Below are 26,290 nucleotides of genomic sequence, written 5' to 3' on the forward strand. Positions count from 1 at the left end.
TAACAACCATACTTTCAGTCTCTTCATCTAAATCATTTTATAAATTGTAAAAAGTTGAGGTCCCAGCCCTGATCCCTGTGGCACACCACTCGTCATATCCTGCCAACCAGAAAAATACCAATTTCCTGTTAGCGAGCGAATCTTCTATCCATGCCAATATGTTGCACTCTGCACTTATGTTGCACAGTAACAATAGCAGGGAGTTTACCCAGTGTCCTGGGACAGCATGGTAACACAGTGGTTAGAATTGTTGCTTCACAGTGCCAGGGTCCCAGATTTGATTCCCGGCTTGAGTCACTATCTGTGCAGAGTTTGCACGTTCTCCCCGTGTCTATGCGGGTTTCCTCCGGGTGCTCCGATTTCCTCCCACAAGTCCCGAAAGACATGCTTGTTAGGTAATTTGGACATTCTGAATTCTCCCTCCGTTTACCCGAATAGGAGCCGGAGTGTGGCAACTAGGGGATTTTCACAGTAACTTCATTGCAGTGTTAATGTAAGCCTACTTGTGATACTAATAAAGATTATTATTTATTCCTCAATCAACATTACATAAAAATATATTATCTAGTCATTGTCACACGCTGATTGTGGGACAACAGAACTAAACGACAGCAACTTACGTTTATATACTTCCAAAATAAGTATTGGCCAGGGCCCCAGGGAGTAAGTCCTTTTTTGAACTGGGAGGACAGATGTGGATTTGATTTAACATTTCATTCAAAGGTGTCTTACATTATCCTGAAGATTACCTTTCTATAAGTATTCCATTCTCAGGATGGTAGTTTTTACTCTTTGATCAGAAATTTTAAAGTTGTCAAAATCATAGAATTAGCTTCAGCAGAGAGCGGTACGGCGGCACAGTGGTTAGCACTGCTGCCTCACGGCGAGGTCCCGGGTTCGATCCCGGCCCCGGGTCACTGTCTGTGTGGAGTTTGCACATTCTCCCTGTGTCTGCGTTGGTCTCACCCCCACAACCCAAAGATGTGCAGGCTAGGTGGATTGGCCACACTAAATTGCCCCTTAATTGGAAAAAAATGAATTGGGCACTTTCAATTTATATAAAAAAGAATTAGCTGCAGCTGCTGTTAATGGGACAGCATGCTGATGTAGTACATTATTCTGGCCACTTGATGGGACTGTAATGTAACTGTGAGATCAAAGAGGTGGGTGGAGACCCGTGTGGAGTATCAGCACTGGCTACAACCAGAATGAGCCAAGTGGCCTATTTACAAAATAGTTTGTAATTCTGTGTAATAATTAAGAAGGAAACAAAGTGTTTACGAGAGGTTAGGGGTGAAGTTTCATCCTGCGGACAAGAATCAATCATATCTTGTCAGAATCATTCTCCCCTTTCATTTAAACAGCATCATATCCAATATCGGGAACTGTTTTCAGAAACATCAGGTATACATTCCATGTCACTGATCAACTGCAGTCAGTAACAATGGCATATAAATTTTTATAACAGTAACATAAACAATGACATCAACATGGTAAAATAAACATTTCCTCCCCCAGCCCAATCTTCACACACCTCAACCATATAACAACAATCCCCCCCCCGGAATACTGCATCTGCTGACATTTGAATTTTCCCCGAGAAAGTTGACGAATGGCTGTCACCTCCGGGAGAACCCTAACATTGACCCTCTTAAGGCAAACTTTATTTTCTCAAGACTGAGAAACCCAGCCATGTCACTAACCCAGGTTTCTACACTCGGGGGCTTCATGTCCCTCCACATTAATAAGATTCGTCTCCGGGCTACCAGGGAGACAAAGGCCAGGGCGATGGCCTCTTTCGCCCTCTGAACTCCCGGATCTTCCGACACTCCAAAGATCGCTACCTCCGGACTCGGCACCATCCGTGTTTTTAGCACCGTGGACATTGCCTTAGCAAAACCCCGCCAAAACCCTCTGAGCTTCGGGCATGCCCAAAATATGTGGACATGATTTGCTGGGCTTCCCGCGCACCTCGCACACCTATCCTCTACCCTGAAAAACCTGCTCATCCTAGCCGCTGTCATGTGTGCCCGGTGGACTCCCATAAATTGTATCAGGCTAAGCCTGGCGCATGATGAGGAGGTATTAACCCTGCTTAGGGCATCTGCCCATAGACCCGCCTCTATCTCTCCTCCTAGCTCGTCCTCCCACTTGCCCTTAAGCTCCTCCACCGGAGTTTCCTCCGCCTCCGAAAGCTCCTGGTAAATATCCAATACCTTCCCCTCTCCCACCCAGGTACTGGAAACTACTCTATCCCGTATCCCCCCGTGGCGGCAGCAGCGGAAAGGCCGGCACCTGTTTTCTCAGGAAGTCGCGCACCTGCAAATACCTAAAACCAATCCCTGCTGGCAATTTAAATTTATCCTCCAAAGCTTTCAAGCTGGGAAAGCTCCCGTCTATAAATAGATCCCCCATCCATCAAATTCCTGCCCTCTGCCAACTCCGGAACCTGCCATCTAGCCTACCCGGTACAAACCTGTGGTTGTTATAAATCGGGGTCCAAATTGATGCTCCCACCACTCTCTTATATCTCCTCCACTGCCCCCAGATCCTCAGAGCCGCCACTACCACCGGACTTGTGGAGTATCGGGCCGGCGAGAACGGCAGAGGTGCCGTTACCAACGCTCCCAAACTGGTGGCTTTACATGACACCGCCTCCGTCTGCTCCCATGCCGACCCCTCCATCCGCTCCCATGCAGACCCCTCCCCCACTACCCACTTCCTGATCATGGCTATATTAGCCGCCCAGTAGTAATTGCAGAAGTTCGGCAGCACCAACCCACCTTCCCCCCGACTGCGCTCCAGCAACACTTTCTTCACTCGCAGGGTTTTATTCGCCCACACAAAGCCCAAAATAATCTTATTCACCCGCTTGAAAAAGGCCTTAGGAATTAAGAGGGGTGGCACTGAAAGACAATCAGAAATCTGGGGAGGACCGTCATTTTCACGGTCTGTACCCTCCCCGCCAGTGATAGCGGGAGCATGTCCCATCTCTTAAAGTCCCCTTCCATTTGTTCTACCAACCGGGATAGGTTTAACTTGTGCAGAACCTCCCATTTCCGGGCCACCTGGATTCCTAGATATCGAAAGCTCTTCCTTACCATTCTAAGCGGCAGCTCTCCCAGTCTGTCACCCCCTTGTTGATCAAGGATCTATCCACCTCTGCCTTAAAAATATTCAAAGATTCTGGTTCCACTACCCTTTGAGGAAGAGAGTTCCAGAAATTCACAACCATCTGAGAGAAAGAAATTCTCCTCATCTCTTTCTTAAATGGCCAACCCCTTATATTTAAGCAGTGACCCCTAGTTCTAGATTCTCCCACAAGGGGAAACATCCTCTCCACATCCCCCTGTCAAAACCCCTCAGGATCTTAAAGGCTTTGATCAAGTCATCAGTTACTCTTGATACAAACGTAACCATTCAAACCTTTTCACATAAGATACTCCTCCCATTCCTGGAATTTGTCCAGTAAATCTTCTCTGAACTTGCTTCTAATGCATATACATGTACTGTACGTGTACTGTCCACAGTACTCCAGATGTGGTCTCACCAATGTCCTGTACAACTGAATTATAACCTCCCTACTTTTGTCATCAATTCCCAAACAGACAGAACCCAATCCCCTCCCCATTTCCTATCTCCATCCCCACCTATTGTCCCTCCCCTTTCCCAGCCCATTGTCACCTACCGTCCCTCCCCTGTACTCACCACCCTCCCCAGTGGCTCCACTCATGGCCCCTCCCTGCTCCACCGCCCTCCGGCTCCCCTCGCCACCCCTTGCTCACCGAAAGCTTCTCCTCCACTCCTCAAACCCCTCTCCTCTTTCTCCCGTGTCACACCCCTTCAGTTAAAATCCCATTGTTTTCAGTTAATTGGCACGTTGGGGTAATATCCAGAAGCAAAGAGGGACAGAATTAAACAGAAATGAGAATCCTGCTGCTGATCAGTGTAGCACATTAATCCAGCAGGAGTGCTCAGTGTGGGAGGAGTGGATAAATAGTTCTGTTTTTCCATTTTGATTTAATTTGAAAGCACTCTGGGCTGGATTCTCCTTTTGAAAGTCTAAGTATTGACGCCATCGGAGAATCCTTAGACGATCACATCAGAAAGATCGGCGCCAAACCCGCACCGATTCTGCTACCGGTGAGGGGCTAGCCCCAGCGCCGCGTGGAACATTACTGAAACCCACGCAAAGTGGTGCGGGAATCACCGGGTCCATGATAGACACTCGCAGGGCTGACAAGCTGCAGCCGCGTTTAAACAATACACCCCCCCCCCCCCCCACACACACACACAGACTGATCGGGGTCAAAAAGATGGGTCAGGTTGTGCTGGAGCACCCATACAGCTGCTGGGTCAGCTGGAGCCAGAGGGAACCCAGGGGGTGCCCCGGGCTGCACACCTATATGACTCAGGGCACCAGGTATAAAGCAGGCCGTCGGCAGCATGCGCAGCTGCATGGCTGACCTGCTAGCTGCAGTAATGGTGTTGCGTACCCGTCCACCCTGACCCCACAGTCCACCTCCTGGCCACTCCCCCCAGCCCTGGGCAGAAGCCCCCCCGGCCAGCGCACGGCTGTCTGCGAAGTCTGGCGGTGCTGGACACTGTCCGTACGCCCTCTCTCTCTCTCTCTCTCTCAGCAGCCATCACACCAGGTTCACGATTGTTGAGAGCACACGTGGACCACGGCGTCAGGAACTCGGCCCATCGGAGGCGGAACATCGCGGGTGGACCAACTAATGATATGCAAATGGTGTTTCAGCCACGCGAGTCGCATTGACACTGTTTTTGAGGAGGCGGAGCATCGCGATTCGCATCAACCCGGTGCCTGCTGCGATTTCGGCATCGGGAGCTATTCTCTGCCCAATCGCACGCCCCGATTTCGTCATTGGCTATCGGCGAATCCCACCTTCTTTATTTCACAGTGCCATGAATGTAAATAAATATTTTAATATGAGAGGAAGCTTAAACTGACACAGAGCCCTGCTCCAGCTGCAATTGTCAGTAACTTAATTCTCTTTCCCAGTTGTCTGAAAGATTGACAATTATTCATCTTCAAAACGGTGTCCTTCCGAATCTCTGTGGCCTGATTGGAGGTTTCTCTAAACTACAGCTTATCTAAACCTCTGCTGGCCATGTCCTAGCTCAAATCCCATTCCTACATCAACCCTGGGCTTACATTTGTGGGCAGCACGGTAGCATGGTGGTTAGCACAATTGCTTCACAGCGCCAGGGTCCCGGGTTCGATTCCCCGCTGGGTCACTGTCTGTGCGGAGTCTGCACTTTCCCCCCGTGTCTGCGTAGGTTTCCTCTGGGTGCTCCGGTTTCCTCCCACAGTGCAGGTTAGGTGGATTAGCCATGATAAATTGCCCTTAGTGTCCAAAATTGCCCTTAGTGTTGGTTGTGGGGATAGGGTGGAGGTGTGGGCTTGGGTAGGGTGCTCTTTCAAAGAGCCAGTGTAGACTCAATGGGCCTTCTGCACTGTAAATTCTATGATATTCTATGATACGTTGGCCTGTGGTCTGGCAATATCTTGATTTTGAAATTCTCACCATTGTTTTCAAATCCCTCCATGGCCTCGCCCCTCCCTATCTCGGTAATCCTCTCCAGCACCACATCCTCAGAGATATCTGTGCTCCTCCAGTTCTGGCCGCCTGCACATCCCCAACTTCAATTGCTCCATGTTTGGCCAACGCGTGACTCCAGAACCACTGCAATGTGGGTGCTGGCCTCGGAAATGGTCCAGCAAGAAACTCAGTTCAAGGGCTATTCGGGATGAGCAACAAAGGCCGGCCTTGCCAGTGACACCCATATCCGTGAAAGAATAAAAAAAATAGCAGGACTATCTGTATTTAATTCCAAAGGGCTGACTCTTGTGGACAGGGGAGCATTCCAGGATAAGAGTCCTCATTGGAGTCCTCAACCAACACCACTGACCCACATTATCTGGTCAATGTCACATTGCTGTTGGTGGAATCTTGCTGTGTGCAATTAGGTTGCTGCCTTTGCTACATCACATCAGCGATGGCACTTCAGAAACACTTGATTGGCTGTGAAGCGCTGAGGCTGTGGTCAGGAGCGGCGCTATATCATGGCAGGTCTCTCAGGGTAAACCAGGCTGGAGAGTGTGGGCTGTGTGTGTGTTCTGTAATCCCTGGCTATTCCTGTCCATGTAAGGAGTTAAACAGACACAAACCCCGCCCCAGCACAAGAAGATTGATTTGTTTTGTTGTGGCGGGTGGCTGGTCAGTCGGCTGGGAGGAGGGTGAGTGCAGGGTGAGGGAGTGAGTGCAGGCTGAGGGAGTGCAGGTCCTGTGTGGACCGCCCCAGCCATTCCAACCAGCAGAGGCTTGGCTCCAGCTGCACATTGCTTTGTGTGTGTGCAGTTCCCGGGACCCGGAGCTGCAGCTTTCTGTTTGTTTCACTGGTCTCCTTTCCAGTATTTTTGTGCATCCGATTTATAATCGATGTTATTTATCTCGCCGGAGATTTTTGTATCCCCCCGCCCCCGCCACCCTAATCGATATTCGGGCCGGAATGTCTTTTAAAACAACCACAATCCACAAACTTGAATCCTCATCAACAATTTGCTGAATCAGTTGCTTTGACTTGTTTCTGTAACCGATTGGAATCGATACTGATCGAGATGTGAAGCACCGAAGTCATGGTGCCAACCTCTGCTGCTCTGCAATTGGGAGGAATCCCGAGCCTGGGCTGATGTTCCTGTCCGAAATTCCCAATGAGGAGGAGTTGCCGGGGACGGCAATGCTGATCTGAAGTTTGCTCCGGACTCTGCGGCTGCACCTTCGCTGGCAATTCGGCCATGGGAGGCAGGCAGAGCAAGGGGAGGTCCCCGTCAGGGCCGGCACTCAGTCCCCAGCAGAGCTGCCGGAGAAAGTCCCCTGGCCGGGAGAGGGGGGAGATGCTGCCCAGCTTTGTGCTCAGGTCCGGGGACAGGAGCTCCCGGAGCTCAGTGCCTGCCCCCTACCAGCGGAGGATCGGCATGATCCAGGACATGGTGACCCTCAGCAAACAGGGGAGGCAACAGGAGGCAACTAACCTACTGAGGAGCCTCAGACAGGTGAGTGCAGTGTCCCTGTGTCTCTGTCCCTGTGTCTCTGTGTCCCTGTCCCCTGTGTCTCTGTCCGTCTCCCTCCCTCACTCGCTCAGCCCTCACACTCCCTCACCTGTCCTTCCCACACTCGCTTGCTCACCCCTCACTCGCTCATCCACCCCTCATTCACTCACTCACCCGGCCCTCACTCACCCACCTTGGTTTAGCACACTGGGCTAAATCACTTGCTTTTAAAGCAGGCCAGCAGCACGGTTCAATTCCCGTAACAGCCTCCCCGAACAGGCGCCGGACTGTGGCGACTAGGGGCTTTTCACAGTAACTTCATTTGAAGCCTACTTGTGACAAGTGATTTTCATTTCATTTCACTCAGCCACCCGCCACTCACCCACCTGCCACTCACCACCCACCTCTCACTTACTCACACCCTCACTCACCTTCACCCCCTCCCTCCCTCACTCATCCACTCACCCAACCCCCCCCCCCCCCATCTCCCTCCCTCGCCCACCTCTCACTTTCGCCCTCCCAACTGCATACACAGCCCATCCTCCCACCCACCCTAGCCACTAATAGCTCCCAATTCAGCAGAAACTGATATGTTTGATAAACACAGGAGGGAAAAAGGAATAGAAGGATATGGGGATAGGATGAGTGGAGACTCGTGCGGACCAGCAGAGACCAGTTGGGCTGAATGGCCTGTTTCTGTGCTGTACCTTCTGAGTAACATTATGTCACAAAATTGAGACTTATGGGATCGGAGGGTCGGTGTTAGTTTGGAGCAAATTGGATTCAGGACATGGAATAGCAAGTTGTGGTGAAAGGTTATTTTTCAGATCGTGTTTTCCCCAGGGGTCAGTACGAAGACCACCACTTTTTCAAATTATATACAAATGACTTGAATATTGGAATATAGAGTAAAAATTCAAAATTTGTTGATGATGCCAAACTGGGAAGAGTGGTGCACAGTCTTGATGCAGACCATCTACTGAGGCCCGGGCAGTGAGGTCAGCCATGTAGCGGTAATGTTACTGAGCGAGTAATCCAGAGGCCTGGATTAATGTCCCAGATACACAAGTTCAAATCTGACCATGGCAGCTGGGAGATTGTAAATTCAATCAGTTACTACATCTGGGATAAAGTGCTAATTCCATTAATAATGATCATGGAGCTACCGGATTATTGTTAAAACCCTCTGGTTCACCAATGACCTTCTCTCTGTAGGGGAGAATGTCCACCGTCCGAGTGCTGACGCACAGCAATGTGGTTGAGTCTTCACTGTCCTCTGTAATGGCCTATCAGGACATGCAATTTTTCAAAAAGGTGGCCACCAGCACATTCTCAAGTGATGGACAGTAAATGCTGGCCTTGCCAGAGACATTCGCATCACTTTTTAAAATAAATTTAGAGTACCCAATTTTTTTTCCAATTAAGGGGCAGTTTAGCGTGGCCAATCCACCTACCCTGCACATCTTTTTGGGTTGTGGGGGCGAAACCCACGTAGACACGGGGAGAATGTGCAAACTCCACACGGACAATGACCCGGGGCCGGGATCAAACCCGGCGCCGTGAGGCAGCAGTGCTAACCCACTGCGCCACCAGGCTGCCCGGCACTCCCATCGCAGGAACACATTTAAAACATTAGAACAGGTAGATAAGTGAAAGATGGAATTTAATACACAGGATTGTGAGATGACAGAAGGGGTAAGATTCATAGAATTTACAGTGCAGAAGGAGGCCATTCAGCCCATCGAGTCTGCACCGGTTCTTGGAAAGAGCACCCTACCCAAGGTCAACACCTCCACCCTATTCCCATAACCCAGTAACCCCACCCAACACTAAGGGCAATTTTGGAGACTAAGGGCAATTTACCATGGCCAATCCACCTAACCTGCACATCTTTGGACTGTGGGAGGAAACCGGAGCACCCGGAGGAAACCCACGCACACACGGTGAGGATGTGTAGACTCCGCACAGACAGTGACCCAAGCCGGAATCGAACCTGGAACCCTGGAGCTGTGAAGCAATTGTGCTATCCACAATGCTACCGTGCTGCCCTTAAGGAGAGGTAAGGAGAGGATATCAAGACTAAATATGGCGGGATGGAGGGACTTGGGGTGCTTTTGCATGAATCTTTGAAGGTGGTAGGACATATTGAGTGAGTGCAATTAGCAAAGTGTATGGGAGCTTGAGCTACACAAATAGTGGCATTGAGTACATAAACCAGGAGGTTATCTTGAACCTTTATAGAACTCTGGTTAAGCCACCATTAGAGTATTGGCTCCAGTTCTGATCACCGCATTTCAGGATGGATGTGCGAATCCTTGAGAGGTGCACAGCAGATTTACTAGAATGCTTCCAGGGCTGGGTGGGGGCTTCATGTGGAAAAGTTAGGTTTGAGAAGCTAGGATCATTCTCCTTGGAGCAAAGGAGGTAGAGGGGAAATTTGATAAAGGTGTACCAGATGATAACAGATTTAGATTTTGGACAAAGGACTATTTCCATTAGCTGACGGTACAAGGACGAGGTGGACCACAGGCATAAGGTTTTAAGCAAAAGATGTGGGGGGTGGTGAAGAATAACTTTTGTTATGACCTGGAACACATTCTGCGGGATTCTCCCTCAGCGGGATCCTCCGCTTCACCGGCAGCGCACCCGTGCCCACGGGTTTCCCAACGGCGTGAGGTGGCCACAGTGACCCCATTGGCCAGCTGGCGGGACGGAGAATCCTACTGCCGGCAGGAGCGCGCCGTGCCAGAAACCGGGGCTGGCAGGACGGAGAATCCCGCTGCCGGTGGGAGCGCGCCGTGCCAGAAACCGGGGCTGACAGGACGGAGAATCCCACTGCCAGCAGGAGCGCGCCGTGCCAGAAACCGGGGCTGGCGGGACGGAGATTCCCGCTGCTGGAGGGAGCGCGCCGTGCCAGAAACCGGGGCTGGCGGGACGGAGAATCCCGCTGCCTGGGGGAGCGCGCCGTGCCAGAAACCGGGGCTGGCGGGACGGAGAATCCCGCTGCCTGGGGGAGCGCGCCGTGCCAGAAACCGGGGCTGGCGGGATGGAGATTCCCGCTGCCGGAGGGAGCGCGCCGCGCCAGAAACCGGGGCTGGCGGGATGGAGATTCCCGCTGCCGGAGGGAGCGCGCCGTGCCAGAAACCAGGGCATGCAGGACGGAGAATCCCGCTGCCGGTGGGAGCGCGCCGTGCCAGAAACCAGGGCTGGCGGGACGGAGAATCCCGCTGCCTGGGGGAGCGCGCCGTGCCAGAAACCGGGGCTGGTAGGGACGGAGATTCCCGCTGCCGGAGGGAGCGCGCCGTGCCAGAAACCGGGGCTGGCGGGACGGAGAATCCCGCTGCCTGGGGGAGCGCGCCGTGCCAGAAACCGGGGCTGGCGGGATGGAGAATCCCGCTGCTGGAGGGAGCGCGCCGTGCCAGAAACCGGGGCTGGCGGGACGGAGAATCCCGCTGCCTGGGGGAGCGCGCCGTGCCAGAAACCGGGGCTGGCGGGACGGAGAATCCCGCTGCTGGAGGGAGCGCGCCGTGCCAGAAACCGGTGCTGGCGGGATGGAGAATCCCGCTGCTGGAGGGAGCGCGCCGTGCCAGAAACCGGGGCTGGCGGGTCGGAGAATCCCGCTGCCTGGGGGAGCGCGCCGTGCCAGAAACCGGGGCTGGCGGGACGGAGAATCCCGCTGCCTGGGGGAGGGCGCCGTGCCAGAAACCGGGGCTGGCGGGACGGAGATTCCCGCTGCTGGAGGGAGCGCGCCGGGGCGTGCAGGACGGAGAATCCCGCTGCCGGTGGGAGCTGCCGTGCCAGAAACCAGGGCTGACAGGACGGAGAATCCCGCTGCCTGGGAGAGCGCGCCGTGCCAGAAACCGGGGCTGGCGGGACGGAGAATCCCGCTGCTGGAGGGAGCGCGCCGTGCCAGAAACCGGGGCTGGCGGGACGGAGAATCCCGCTGCCTGGGGGAGCGCGCCGTGCCAGAAACCGGGGCTGGCGGGACGGAGATTCCCGCTGCTGGAGGGAGCGCGCCGGGGCGTGCAGGGCGGAGAATCCCGCTGCCGGTGGGAGCTGCCGTGCCAGAAACCAGGGCTGGCGGGACGGAGAATCCCGCTGCCTGGGAGAGCGCGCCGTGCCAGAAACCGGGGCTGGCGGGACGGAGAATCCCGCTGCCTGGGGGAGCGCGCCGTGCCAGAAACCGGGGCTGGCGGGATGGAGAATCCCGCTGCCTGGGTGAGCGCGCCATGCCAGAAACTGGGGCGTGCAGGATGGAGAATCCCGCTGCCGGTGGGAGCGCGCCGTGCCAGAAACCGGGGCATGCAGGACGGAGAATCCCGCTGCCGGTGGAAGCGCGCCGTGCCAGAAACCAGGGCTGGCGGGACGGAGAATCCCGCTGCCTGGGGGAGCGCGCCGTGCCAGAAACCGGGGCTGGCGGGACGGAGATTCCCGCTGCCGGAGGGAGCGCGCTGTGCCAGAAACCGGGGCTGGCGGGACGGAGAATCCCGCTGCCTGGGGGAGCGCGCCGTGCCAGAAACCGGGGCTGGCGGGATGGAGAATCCCGCTGCTGGAGGGAGTGCGCCGTGCCAGAAACCGGGGCTGGCGGGACGGAGAATCCCGCTGCCTGGGGGAGCGCGCCGTGCCAGAAACCGGGGCTGGCGGGACGGAGAATCCCGCTGCCGACAGGAGCGCGCCGTGCCAGAAACCGGGGCTGGCGGGATGGAGATTCCCGCTGCCGGAGGGAGCGCGCCGTGCCAGAAACCAGGGCATGCAGGACGGAGAATCCCGCTGCCGGTGGGAGCGCGCCGTGCCAGAAACCGGGGCATGCAGGACGGAGAAACCCACTGCCGGTGGGAGCGCGCCGTGCCAGAAACCAGGGCTGGCGGGACGGAGAATCCCGCTGCCTGGGGGAGCGCGCCGTGCCAGAAACCGGGGCTGGCGGGACGGAGAATCCCGCTGCCGGTGGGAGCGCGCCGTGCCAGAAACCAGGGCTGGCGGGACGGAGAATCCCGCTGCCTGGGGGAGCGCGCCGTGCCAGAAACCGGGGCTGGCGGGACGGAGATTCCCGCTGCCGGAGGGAGCGCGCCGTGCCAGAAACCGGGGCTGGCGGGACGGAGAATCCCGCTGCCTGGGGGAGCGCGCCGTGCCAGAAACCGGGGCTGGCGGGACGGAGATTCCCGCTGCCGGAGGGAGCGCGCCGGGGCGTGCAGGACGGAGAATCCCGCTGCCGGTGGGAGCTGCCGTGCCAGAAACCAGGGCTGGCGGGACGGAGAATCCCGCTGCCTGGGAGAGCGCGCCGTGCCAGAAACCGGGGCTGGCGAGACGGAGAATCCCGCTGCCTGGGGGAGCGCGCCGTGCCAGAAACCGGGGCTGGCGGGACGGAGAATCCCGCTGCCTGGGGGAGCGCGCCGTGCCAGAAACCGGGGCTGGCGGGATGGAGAATCCCGCTGCCGGAGGGAGCGCGCCGTGCCAGAAACCGGGGCTGGCGGGACGGAGATTCCCGCTGCTGGAGGGAGCACGCCGGGGCGTGCAGGACGGAGAATCCCGCTGCCGGTGGGAGCTGCCGTGCCAGAAACCAGGGCTGGCGGGACGGAGAATCCCGCTGCCTGGGGGAGCGCGCCGTGCCAGAAACCGGGGCTGGCGGGACGGAGAATCCCGCTGCCTGGGGGAGCGCGCCGTGCCAGAAACCGGGGCTGGCGGGACGGAGAATCCCGCTGCCTGGGGGAGCGCGCCGTGCCAGAAACCGGGGCTGGCGGGATGGAGATTCCCGCTGCCGGAGGGAGCGCGCCGCGCCAGAAACCGGGGCTGGCGGGATGGAGATTCCCGCCCATTGTCTACGAGGGTGGTGGAAGCGGAAACAATCAATGAACTCAGAAGGAAATTGAATAGGCACTTGACGGAAATAAACTGGCAGCAAGACTGCGATGGAAATGTCAGAGCAGAATGTGCTGCGTTGTGACCCCTGTACCCATGCTGAGGTAGCTGATTTTGGTGTGAACTTGCAGTGTTTGTTTATAGGTGCCAACATGGCCAGTTACCGTGGGAGGAAATAAATCAGCAATGTCCAGAAAAGCAGGATATTCCTCAGGGATAACAACAGGAGCAACAAACAGCTTCCCTCCTGAGCGCACAACCTTCCGTGGTACGGTCCAGTGGGTGCTGAATGTTCCCATTGTCCTGGTGCCGGCCTCCAATGTGAATTTCAGTGGGTTAGTTTATGGCATGAAGCAGGAGCAAATATTTCACAGCTGTTTCATCCCCAGTTGAAGCCAGGTTCCAGCAGAGGCTGGATGGAGAATAGGAGAGGGGACTGAGAATAGAACAAATCAACTGAATGAAACATTCATCTTTCACCTCTGGACCTTGGCTTTTCCATTCAGTCCCACTTTGAAGGATGGAAACATTTCTCTGTTTCATGCTAGGGCTGATGAAGATGCACATTGTTGGAGACACGGCTTTACTCTGTATGTGTGGCTAATCCCCTACCATACCTGTCCTGGGAGTGTTTGATGGGGACAGTGTAGGGGGAGCTTTACTCTGTATCTAACCCCGTGCTGTACCTGTCCTGGGAGTGTTTGATGGGGACAGTGTAGAGGGAGCTTTACTCTGTATCTAACCCCGTGCTGTACCTGTCCTGGGAGTGTTTGATGGGGGCGGCGTAGAGGGAGCTTTACTCTATATCTAACCCTGTGCTGTACCTGTCCTGGGAGTGTTTGATGGGGACAGTGTAGAGGGAGCTTTACTCTGTATCTAACCCTGTGCTGTACCTGTCCTGGGAGTGTTTGATGGGGGCGGCGTAGAGGGAGCTTCACCCTGTATCTAACCCTGTGCTGTACATGTCCTGGGAGTGTTTGATGGGGACAGTGTAGAGGGAGCTTTACTCTGTATCTAACCCCGTGCTGTTCCTGTCCTGGGAGTGTTTGATGGGGACAGTGTAGAGGGAGCTTCACTCTGTATCTAACCCTGTGCTGTACCTGTCCTGGGAATGTTTGCTGGGGGCAGTGTAGAGGGAGCTTTACTCTGTATCTAACCCTGTGCTGTATCTGTCCTCGATGTGTTAAGGTGTTAGTCAGCTCGTGTTTTTTTGTAAGAAAGACATCTCCCTGAACTTTCATCTTGTGTTGCCCTGATTTTGCAGGTTCTTGGTCCGAGTCTCAATCGTATTAACACATATGGCCTCCCACTGCCTGAATGAGACATTAACCCACGTGACTTTGCACGTGTAGTTTATGGACATGTTGGAAGGAGGTTGTGGTGTAATGGTATTGTCACTTGACTAGTAATCCAGAGATCCAGGGTAATGCTCTGGGGACCTGGGATCGAATCCCACCATGGCAGATGATGGAATTTTTAAAAACTCAATAAAGTATCTGGAATTAAAGGTTTGATGGCCGTGAACACATTGTTGGTTGTTGTAAAAACCCACCTAGTTCACTAATGTCCTTTAGGGAGGGAAATCTGCCGTCCTTACCTGGTCTGGCCTACATGTGACTCCAGGTTCACAGCAATGAGGTTGATTTGGCCTAGCCACTCAATTGTGTTTGATTGCCACAAATAGAAGAAAAAGGAATGAAACCGGGCGGACCACCGAGAATCAAACTAGGAAGCGAAAATGACAACGGCAAACATGGGAAACCTCCTGCTGATTACCACATACCGCCCACATTCTGCACTGTATGTCCTATGTACCACCACAGACCGAGCTGGCCAGGTCCTAAAGCACATAGCTGAAAATTGGACTGCGGCAGGTCGTGAGAGATCTAACAAGAGGGAAAATGTACTTGACCTCAACCTCACCAACCAGTCTGCCGCAGATGCCCCGAGACATGTCAGTATTGGTAAGAATGACCACACAACAGTCCTTGTAGAGGTGAAGTCCCATCTTCACATTGAGGGTACTGTTATATTCTCTAAGTGCTGCAAGGAGAAAAGGTATGGTGTTGAAATTGATATATATTATATTTTATATTCTGTGGCAGTAATGCTATTAAAACCCCTGGTTTAAAATACTACAAGCAGTGTGTTTACTAAAGCTGTAATTGAGAAGCCATATAAGGTGAAGTAGTCATTCATTTCAACCAATTACTTGGTCACACATAAAGGGCTAATGGAATAACGATTTGATTGCTGGAGATTCCCCAGAATGTAGATAATTTGAGGGATTGTGTTTAGTCCTACCTAAGCAGGTCATGGAACTTGGTGGGGTGCCGATAATGTAATTAATGCGAGAAGCCAGGTCTGACTGTAGTTTTGCTGTGTGTCATAGGATTTTAAGCTGAACAACAGTTTTGCCAAATGCTGTTTGGTCTATGAGAAGTGTACTCGATCTGTTCTTGAAAGGAACTCTCTCCAAAAGTCTCTACACAACTAAGCAAGTAACCTGTGTGTTAACTTTATTCATAAGTGGCATTTGAACTGTATTGGGTTGCTTAATTGGCATCAGTGGCAGGTGTAGGTAGTGGGCAGGATTCTCAGTTGCCCGACGCCGATATCGTAATCGGCGATCGGGCGGAGAATCCCTTCTGATGACCAAATTGGGGGTGGCGCCAGTTTGACGGCAGTTCTCAAATCTCCACCCCCTCCGAAATGGCATTATCGTGCCGCACACCGTTGAAACAGCATTGGCGCGTCATCGGAAGGCCCTCCAATGATGCTCTGCCCCGATGGGCCGAGTTCCCGACCGCGCGGTTGACGTATGGTCTGAGCGGTCGGGAACCCGGCGTGGCAACCGGGGACTGTGTCCAGCGCCGACACACTCGGCTGGGAGCTGTGCTGCTGGCCTGAAGGGCTTCCGCGAGGGCTGGGGACTGCTGGGGGGTGGCCTGTGGGGTCGTATTTTGCAGGTCAGGTCCACGCGCGGCCGGCGCCATGCCAGTGCGACCGCTGCAGGTCATCGCCATTCGCATGCCCGGCCAGGGACCCGGCCATTCTCTGGACGTTTTTGGCACGGGAGCCGCTGCTGCTATCCCCTCACCGGTGCCGGAATCGATGAGGATTCGCCGTTGATTTTGGTGTCATAAAACGCCCGCAAATTCTCCATTTCAGCCGGCACTTAGCCACTGAAACAGAGGATCCAGCTCAGCATGTTCAAGTTTCTTCCTTTTATTTAAAAACTGTTTAACTGTTAATTGTAAAGCTATTTCTTTGATCTTAATGTAATTAATTCTGTGTTTAAATTTAAAGATTTTGAAAATAAAGTTAGTGTACCCAATTCATTTTTTCCAATTAAGGGACAATTTAGCGTGGCCAATCCACCTACCCTGCACATCTTTGGGTTGTGGGGGTGAGACCCCCGCAGACACGGGGAGAATGTGCAAACTCCACGGACAGTGACCCTGGCCCGGGATCGAACCCGGGTCCTCGGCGCTGTGAGGCAGCAGCACTAACGACTACGTCACCAAACTTTTATGTTAGATTTGTATCAAACCTTGGTCGGACCACATTTGGGAATACTCTGCACTACTTCTAGCTTCCACATTGTAAAATGGATGTAGGGGCACAGAGACGGTGCAGAAATGGGATTTACAAAGATAATAACAAGATTGAGAGGTTATAACTATCAGGAATGATTAGACAGACTGGGGCTCTTTATTTAGACATAGGAAAAATTGAATTCACAGCCAGGCTATTAACACAAGTTTTTTTTTCAACATAAAAGATACCTATTGGTCAGGGTAATCGCTCCTGGGGTGAAGTATCCTTTCCTCGTCCAGGATCCTAACAAATGTTGGGTTTCGGTCCAGGGTCATAACATCATAAATGAATAATAAAAAATGCTCAGGGAAGGAACAATTCTGCTGCCTGCAGGAGATCATGTTGTCATTGGTGGGATATTACACTGCCACATTTATATTGGAGCGTCGTCTTTGAGGGCAGGGAACTCTGAATATATCTCTGTCCCAATGGTGTTTGCTATTTAAACAACAAAATGGAAAAATCCTGGATTTGAGAATATTTGGTTGTGTTTATGGCCTTTGTACTTGCTCCAGGATTCCATGTGGAGCAGCAGATGGAAAAGTCTGGAATCTTTCGCCTTTCCTGAATCCATTCCCACCACGAGACCCTAGCAGCACCTTATCAACTCTGTACGACTATTTAAACAATTGTGTTAATAGCCTGGCTGTAAATTCCATTTTCCCCATGTCTAAATAAAGAGCCCCAGTCTGTCTAATCATTCCTGATAGTTATAACCTCTCAATCTTGTTATTATCCTTGTAAATCCAATTTCTGCACCTTCTCTGTGCTAGAAGCTAGAACTGTGCAGAGTATTCCCAAATGTGGTCCAACCAAGGTTTGAGACAAATCTAACATCAAACTTTTCAAAGCTGCTTTTCAATTCTATCTATCTGGAAATTAACCCAAGAACTTTGCTCTTGAAGCATGAAGCCAGACTCCTGCACATGGGTTTTACTCTTCCATTGTGACAATAATATGCTGAGCTATGTACACCACTTACTTCAGGCACCTTCCTAATCACCCTTGGCAGGAGTTTAGGACTAAGTAATGGAATCTATTTGTCCTAAATGTTGTCTTTGTCTGCAAACTTCAGCTCCTGTTAAGCTGATTTGATTCCTTCCTGAGAAAGAATAAAGTGTCTGTCGGTGACCTGAAACTGCGATCCTTGTGTGGCCTTGCACTGCTCGCCTCGATGAGCTCTCATAGAATCATACAATAGAACCTACAGTGCAGAAGAAGACCATTTGGCCCATCGATGCTGCACCAACACTTCGAACGGCCACACTACCTAGGTCCAATCCCCGTCCTTTTCCTGCAACCCCACCCTAAGAGGCAATTTGGGGTTGGAATCGAACCCGGATCCCTGGCGCTCTCAGGCAGCAGTGCTAACCACTGTGCCACCGTGCCACCCCATCTAACGGAGCTATTTGTTGAAAAGTTACAAGCCAATTGGTGAGATCAAAACTAAGACAGAGAGTCTTCCCTTGCACAATTTATTGACAGTACAGAGTCAACACTCTTCCAGCTCGTGCCCCAGCTATTTCCATTTCTAGGTGTACAAATACCCATCACTTGTTTAACACCATTAAACCTTAACACTATAATTACCAATGATTTTGACACTATTGCCACAAGAATTGTGCTTCACCCATTATAGGAAATGCTTGTTGTGAATAGAAGCTGAAATTTAAGCTTTCTCTTCTGCCCTTTACTTTCCTTTCTCTCTCTCAGGTTCTTCCCTCCTGACAATAATAGACTCATTGCTTCCTTCTCAAGAAGGAACTGGGTAATACATACCAACCTTGCCAGGGACTGCCCACATTCTGAGAACAAATGTAACTGAACCATGGTCCAGCCACTCACCAGTATCGTTCCCCTGTGCCCAGTCGTCATGCGTGCACTTAGTTATTGGCTGTTGGCCAGCTGTTCCACTACTGGGGCATCACCGCTGTCCATTCTTGGGCTACACTTGTATTCTTGGCTAGAGCCTATGGTAGCAGACAGCACTCAGCATGCTATCTGTCATATTTATTTTCCTCTCTAAACAGGGGCCCCTGTGGTACTGCCCCTACCTGAGCCCAGCCTTTTGACACTCCATTTCCTGTTTCTTCAAACGAATGAGTCCTTGTTTAATCAACAGTGTTAAGATTCTCGAGCCTAATTGTGCAAGATTCTATAACTGTACCATAAATGAACATCTCCTGTACAGCACCTTGCCACACCACAAACTATTTCACATAAACTGTCTTGCATTGAAGTTCAGTGAAAGCTTTATATCGCAGCCGCACAGCAGGATCCCAAAAACAGCAGGCAGACCAGTTAAGAGTGAAACAAGCCAATTACTCTAAATTTCAATGGTGTGTGTTGAGGAATGCTGCACAGTTGAAAATCCCTGCTTTTCGTCCAACTGAAGTGACAGGTTTTGCATCTGTTCTGAAGGGTTGCCCCTCTGACAGTGTATGACCCTCTTACATAGGGGCTGGTTTAGCACACTGGGCTAAATCGCTGGCTTTTAAAGCAGACCAAGGCAGGCCAGCAGCACGGTTCATTTCCCGTACCAGCCTCCCCGAACAGGCGCCGGAATGTGGCCACGAGGGGCTTTTCACAGGAACTTCATTTGAAGCCTACTTGTGACAATAAGCAATTTTCATTTCATTTCATTTCAGTGCAGCACTCCCTCAGTACTGACCCTCTGACAGTGCGGCACTCCCTCAGTACTGACCCTTTGACAGTGCAGCACTCCCTCAGTACTGACCCTCTGACAGTGCAGCACTCCCTCAGTACTGACCCTCTGACAGTGCAGCACTCCCTCAGTACTGACCCACTGACAGTGCAGCACTCCCTCAGTACTGACCCTCTGACAGTGCAGCACTCCCTCAGTACTGACCCACTGACAGTGCAGCACTCCCTCAGTACTGACCCTCTGACAGTGCAGCACTCCCTCAGTACTGACCCTCTAACAGTGCAGCACTCCCTCAGTACTGACCCTCTGACAGTGCAGCACTCCCTCAGTACTGACCCTCTGACAGTGCAGCGCTCCCTCAGTATTGACCCTCTGACAGTGCGGCGCTCCCTCAGTACTGACCCTCTGACAATGCGGCGCTCCCTCAGTACTGACCCTCTGACAGTGCGGCACTCCCTCTGTACTGACCCTCTGACAGTGCAGCACTCCCTCAGTACTGACCCTCCAAGTGCCCTCTCCCAGAGGGCAGTATGAAGCAGTGGAAAGATTCTCGGGATGCTTGACTGTCTCAGAGGCTTCACCGTGAATGCTCCTTCTATAGCTGTGACTATCTTCGTGAAATCGAAAGAGAAAATAAGAGGGATTATGTGAGCTCCCAGAGTACTCATGATGTGGGCTGTGGGCACCTTTACATAACACATCCCAACCCATCGGATACCATTTAGGAATTTTGAGACAGAGCTCCAATCGTCAGGGGTGGGATTCTCCGCAATCGGTGCGATGTCCGCCGACCGGCGCCAAAAACGGCGCGAATCAGTCCAGCATCGCGCAGCCCCAAAGGTGCAGAGTCCTCCACATCTTGAGGGGCCGAGCCCTAACCTTGAGGGGCTAGGCCCGCGCCGGACTGATTTCCGCCCCGCCATCTGGCGGGAAACGCCTTTGGTGCCCCACCAGCTGGCGCGAAACTGACTTTGCCGGGCGGCGCATGCGCGGGAGCGTCAGTGGTCGCTCGCAGCATCCCCGCGCATGCGCAGTGGAGGGGGTCTCTTCCGCCTCCGCCATAGTGGAGACCATGGCGAAGGCGGAAGGAAAAGAGTGCCCCCACGGCACAGGCCCACCCGTGGGGGCACCCCCCGGGGCCAGATCACCCCCCCCCCCCCCCCGAGGACCCCAGAGCCCGCCCGCGCCGCCTTGTCCTGCCAGTAAGAGAGGTGGTTTGATTCTCGTCGGCGGGACAGGCATTTCAGCAGCGGGACTTCGGCCCATCACGGGCCGGAGAATCGCCGGGGAGGGGGGGGGGGGGGGGGGGCCGCCAAGCGGCGTGGCGCGATTCCCACCCCCGCCGAATATCCGGTGCCAGAGAATTCGGCAACCGGCGGGGGCGGGATTCACGCCAGACCCCGGCGATTCTCCGACCCGGCAGGGGGGGTTGGAGAATCCCGCCCCAGTTGTTTCAAGCGTCTGAACCATCGGCCTCTTGGTGCAGGTGTGGAAATGTTCACGGTTATCTCGTGGCATTAATAGCGCTGTCATATATGTGGCAATGTAAAAACAATTCAGCAAATCTTTGTCTTGAAATAAATAGTAATAATAAATTGTGAAACTGTTTAGTGTTGGATGGATTCACTGCAGAGCTGTTGAGTGACTGGGGACACTGAACCCTGAGCTCCCTTGATCACAACTGTAGGATTATTGCTGAACCATTAATGCTACATTAAATCAGCCTGATAGAGTCTCAGAGTACATTGCCATATTAGAACAAAGAGCAAAGAAATGTACAGCACAGGAACAGGCCTTTCGGCCCTCCAAGCCCGTGCCGACCATGCTGCCCGACTAAACTACAATCTTCTACACTTCCTGGGTCCGTATCCTTCTATTCCCATCCTATTCATATATTTGTCAAGATGCCCCTTAAATGTCCCTATCGTCCCTGCTTCCACCACCTCCTCCGGTAGCGAGTTCCAGGCACCCACTACCCTCTGCGTAAAAAACTTGCCTCGTACATCTACTCTAAACCTTGCCCCTCTCACCTTAAACCTATGCCCCCTAGTAATTGACCCCTCTACCCTGGGGAAAAACCTCTGACTATCCACTCTGTCTATGCCCCTCATAATTTTGTATACCTCTATCAGGTCTCCCCTCAACCTCCTTCGTTCCAGTGAGAACAAACCGAGTTTATTCAACCGCTGCTCATAGCTAATGCCCTCCATACCAGGCAACATTCTAGTAAATCTTTTCTGCACCCTCTCTAAAGCCTCCACATCCTTCTGGTAGTGTGGCAACCAGAATTGAACACTATACTCCAAGTGTGGCCTAACTAAGGTTCTATACAGCTGCAACATGACTTGCCAATTCTTATACTCAATGCCCCGGCCAATGAAGGCAAGCATGCTGTATGCCTTCTTGACTACCTTCTCCACCTGTGTTGCCCCTTTCAATGACCTGTGGACCTGTACTCCTAGATCTCTTTGACTTTCAATACTCTTGAGGGTTCTACCATTCACTGTATATTCCCTACCTGCATTAGACCTTCCAAAATGCATTACCTCACATTTGTCCGGATTAAACTCCACCTGCCATCTCTCCGCCCAAGTCTCCAGACAATCTAAATCCTGCTGTATCCTACGACAGTCCTCATCGCTATCCGCAATTCCACCAACCTTTGTGTCGTCTGCAAACTTACTAATCAGACCAGTTACATTTTCCTCCAAATCATTTATATATACTACAAAGAGCAAAGGTCCCAGCACTGATGCCTGTGGAACACCACTGGTCACAGCCCTCCAATTAGAAAAGCATCCCTCCATTGCTACTCTCTGCCTTCTATGGCCTAGCCAGTTCTGTATCCACCTTGCCAGCTCACCCCTGATCCCGTGTGACTTCACCTTTTGTAATAGTCTACCATGAGGGACCTTGTCAAAGGCCTTACTGAAGTCCATATAGACAACATCTACTGCCCTACCTGCATCAATCATCTTAGTGACCTCCTCGAAAAACTCTATCAAGTTAGTGAGACACGACCTCCCCTTCACAAAACCGTGCTGCCTCTCACTAATACATCCATTTGCTTCCAAATGGGAGTAGATCCTGTCTCGAAGAATTCTCTCCAGTAATTTCCCTACCACTGAAGTAAGGCTCACCGGCCTGTAGTTCCCGGGATTATCCTTGCTACCCTTCTTAAACAGAGGAACAACATTGGCTATTCTCCAGTCCTCCGGGACATCCCCTGAAGACAGCGAGGATCCAAAGATTTCTGTCAAGGCCTCAGCAATTTCCTCTCCAGCCTCCTTCAGTATTCTGGGGTAGATCCCATCAGGCCCTGGGGACTTATCTACCTTAATATTTTCTAAGACACCCAACACCTCGTCTTTTTGGATCACAATGTGACCCAGGCTATCTACACCCCCTTCTCTAGACTCAACATCTACCAATTCCTTCTCTTTGGTGAATACTGAGGCAAAGTATTCATTCAGTACCTCGCCCATTTCCTCTGGCTCCACACATAGATTCCCTTGCCTATCCTTCAGTGGGCCAACCCTTTCCCTGGCTACCCTCTTGCTTTTTATGTACGTGTAAAAAGCCTTGGGATTTTCCTTAACCCTATTTGCCAATGACTTTTCGTGACCCCTTCTAGCCCTCCTGACTCCTTGCTCAAGTTCCTTCCTACTTTCCTTATATTCCACGCAGGCTTCGTCTGTTCCCAGCCTTTTAGCCCTGACAAATTCCTCCTTTTTCTTTTTGACGAGGCCTACAATATCACTCGTCATCCAAGGTTCCCGAAAATTGCCGTATTTATCTTTCTTCCTCACAGGAACATGCCGGTCCTGTATTCCTTTCAACTGCCACTTGAAAGCCTCCCACATGTCAGATGTTGATTTGCCCTCAAACATCCGCCCCCAATCTATGTTCTTCAGTTCCCGCCTAATATTGTTATAATTAGCCTTCCCCCAATTTAGCACATTCATCCTCGGACCACTCTTATCCTTGTCCACCAGTACTTTAAAACTTACTGAATTGTGGTCACTGTTACCGAAATGCTCCCCTACTGAAACATCTACCACCTGGCCGGGCTCATTCCCCAATACCAGGTCCAGTACCGCCCCTTCCCTAGTTGGACTGTCTACATATTGTTTTAAGAAGCCCTCCTGGATGCTCCTTACAAACTCCGCCCCGTCTAAGCCCCTGGCATTAAGTGAGTCCCAGTCAATATTGGGGAAGTTGAAGTCTCCCATCACCACAACCCTGTTGTTTTTACTCTTTTCCAAAATCTGTCTACCTATCTGCTCCTCTATCTCCCGCTGGCTGTTGGGAGGCCTGTAGTATACCCCCAACATTGTGACTGCACCCTTCTTATTCCTGATCTCTATCCATATAGCCTCACTGCCCTCTGAGGTGTCCTCTCGCAGTACAGCTGTGATATTCTCCCGAACAAGTAGCGCAACTCCACCTCCCCTTTTACATCCCCCTCTATCCCGCCTGAAACATCTAAATCCTGGAATGTTTAGCTGCCAATCCTGCCCTTCCCTCAACCAGGTCTCTGTAATGGCAACAACATCATAGTTCCAAGTACTAATCCAAGCTCTAAGTTCATCTGCCTTACCCGTAATGCTCCTTGCATTAAAACATATGCACTTCAGGCCACCAGACCCGCTGTGTTCAGCAACTTCTCCCTGTCTGCTCTGCCTCAGAGCCACACTGTCCCTATTCCCTAGTTCTCCCTCAATGCTCTCACCTTCTGACCTATTGCTCCCGTGCCCACCCCCCTGCCATACTAGTTTAAACCCTCCCGTGTGACACTAGCAAACCTCGCGGCCAGGATATTTATGCCTCTCCGGTTTAGATGCAACCCGTCCTTCTTATACGGGTCACACCTGCCCCGGAAGAGCTCCCAGTGGTCCAGATAATGGAAACCCTCCCTCCTACACCAGCTGTTTAGCCACGTGTTTAGCTGCTCTATCTTCCTATTTCTAGCCTCAATAACACAATAGCCTCAGAATAACACAAATATTATTCTGTGTTTATCTGAAAGCAAAGGGACCACGTGACTAATTCCAAGCACTTGGCTGGATTGAATGCAGCTCTCGCACTTCTGCAGTCTCACAAATAATCACAAGACCTCATTCCTGTTGCTGATAAATGTTTCACATCACTCACCCCCCAGGTATCACATATTTTCTCATCAGCATTATTATATCCACTGGTTCTGTTTACCACAAGATGTGCACAATAATTCTCTATAATATACACAGGGACTGCTGTTCTCTATAATATACACAGGGACTGCTGTTCTCTATAATATACACAGGGACTGCTGTTCTCTATAATATACACAGGGACTGCTGTTCTCTATAATATACACAGGGACTGCTGTTCTCTATAATATACACAGGGACTGCTGTTCTCTATAATATACACAGGGACTGCTGTTCTCTATAATATACACAGGGACTGCTGTTCTCTATAATATACACAGGGACTGCTGTTCTCTATAATATACACAGGGACTGCTGTTCTCTATAATATACACAGGGACTGCTGTTCTCTATAATATACACAGGGACTGCTGTTCTCTATAATATACACAGGGACTGCTGTTCTCTATAATATACACAGGGACTGCTGTTCTCTATAATATACACAGGGACTGCTGTTCTCTATAATATACACAGGGACTGCTGTTCTCTATAATATACACAGGGACTGCTGTTCTCTATAATATACACAGGGACTGCTGTTCTCTATAATATACACAGGGACTGCTGTTCTCTATAATATACACAGGGACTGCTGTTCTCTATAATATACACAGGGACTGCTGTTCTCTATAATATACACAGGGACTGCTGTTCTCTATAATATACACAGGGACTGCTGTTCTCTATAATATACACAGGGACTGCTGTTCTCTATAATATACACAGGGACTGCTGTTCTCTATAATATACACAGGGACTGCTGTTCTCTATAATATACACAGGGACTGCTGTTCTCTATAATATACACAGGGACTGCTGTTCTCTATAATATACACAGGGACTGCTGTTCTCTATAATATACACAGGGACTGCTGTTCTCTATAATATACACAGGGACTGCTGTTCTCTATAATATACACAGGGACTGCTGTTCTCTATAATATACACAGGGACTGCTGTTCTCTATAATATACACAGGGACTGCTGTTCTCTATAATATACACAGGGACTGCTGTTCTCTATAATATACACAGGGACTGCTGTTCTCTATAATATACACAGGGACTGCTGTTCTCTATAATATACACAGGGACTGCTGTTCTCTATAATATACACAGGGACTGCTGTTCTCTATAATATACACAGGGACTGCTGTTCTCTATAATATACACAGGGACTGCTGTTCTCTATAATATACACAGGGACTGCTGTTCTCTATAATATACACAGGGACTGCTGTTCTCTATAATATACACAGGGACTGCTGTTCTCTATAATATACACAGGGACTGCTGTTCTCTATAATATACACAGGGACTGCTGTTCTCTATAATATACACAGGGACTGCTGTTCTCTATAATATACACAGGGACTGCTGTTCTCTATAATATACACAGGGACTGCTGTTCTCTATAATATACACAGGGACTGCTGTTCTCTATAATATACACAGGGACTGCTGTTCTCTATAATATACACAGGGACTGCTGTTCTCTATAATATACACAGGGACTGCTGTTCTCTATAATATACACAGGGACTGCTGTTCTCTATAATATACACAGGGACTGCTGTTCTCTATAATATACACAGGGACTGCTGTTCTCTATAATATACACAGGGACTGCTGTTCTCTATAATATACACAGGGACTGCTGTTCTCTATAATATACACAGGGACTGCTGTTCTCTATAATATACACAGGGACTGCTGTTCTCTATAATATACACAGGGACTGCTGTTCTCTATAATATACACAGGGACTGCTGTTCTCTATAATATACACAGGGACTGCTGTTCTCTATAATATACACAGGGACTGCTGTTCTCTATAATATACACAGGGACTGCTGTTCTCTATAATATACACAGGGACTGCTGTTCTCTATAATAT

General features: G+C 51.3%; 1 protein-coding gene across 1 annotated transcript in view; it reads left to right on the plus strand.

Annotated features, from left to right (window-relative positions):
- Window positions 1-6,150: 6,150 nt before the first annotated feature.
- Window positions 6,151-26,290, plus strand: part of lrrc75a (leucine rich repeat containing 75A) — an 83,017-nt gene continuing 62,877 nt past the window's right edge. Inside the window, exon 1 of the mRNA XM_072470001.1 lies at window positions 6,151-7,081. Coding sequence (XP_072326102.1) covers window positions 6,824-7,081 — 258 coding nt within the window. The 5' untranslated portion in view covers window positions 6,151-6,823. The remainder of the gene's footprint in view (window positions 7,082-26,290) is intronic.

Source organism: Scyliorhinus torazame, chromosome 12 (assembly GCF_047496885.1).
Source record: "Scyliorhinus torazame isolate Kashiwa2021f chromosome 12, sScyTor2.1, whole genome shotgun sequence".
Lineage (NCBI taxonomy): Eukaryota > Metazoa > Chordata > Chondrichthyes > Carcharhiniformes > Scyliorhinidae > Scyliorhinus > Scyliorhinus torazame.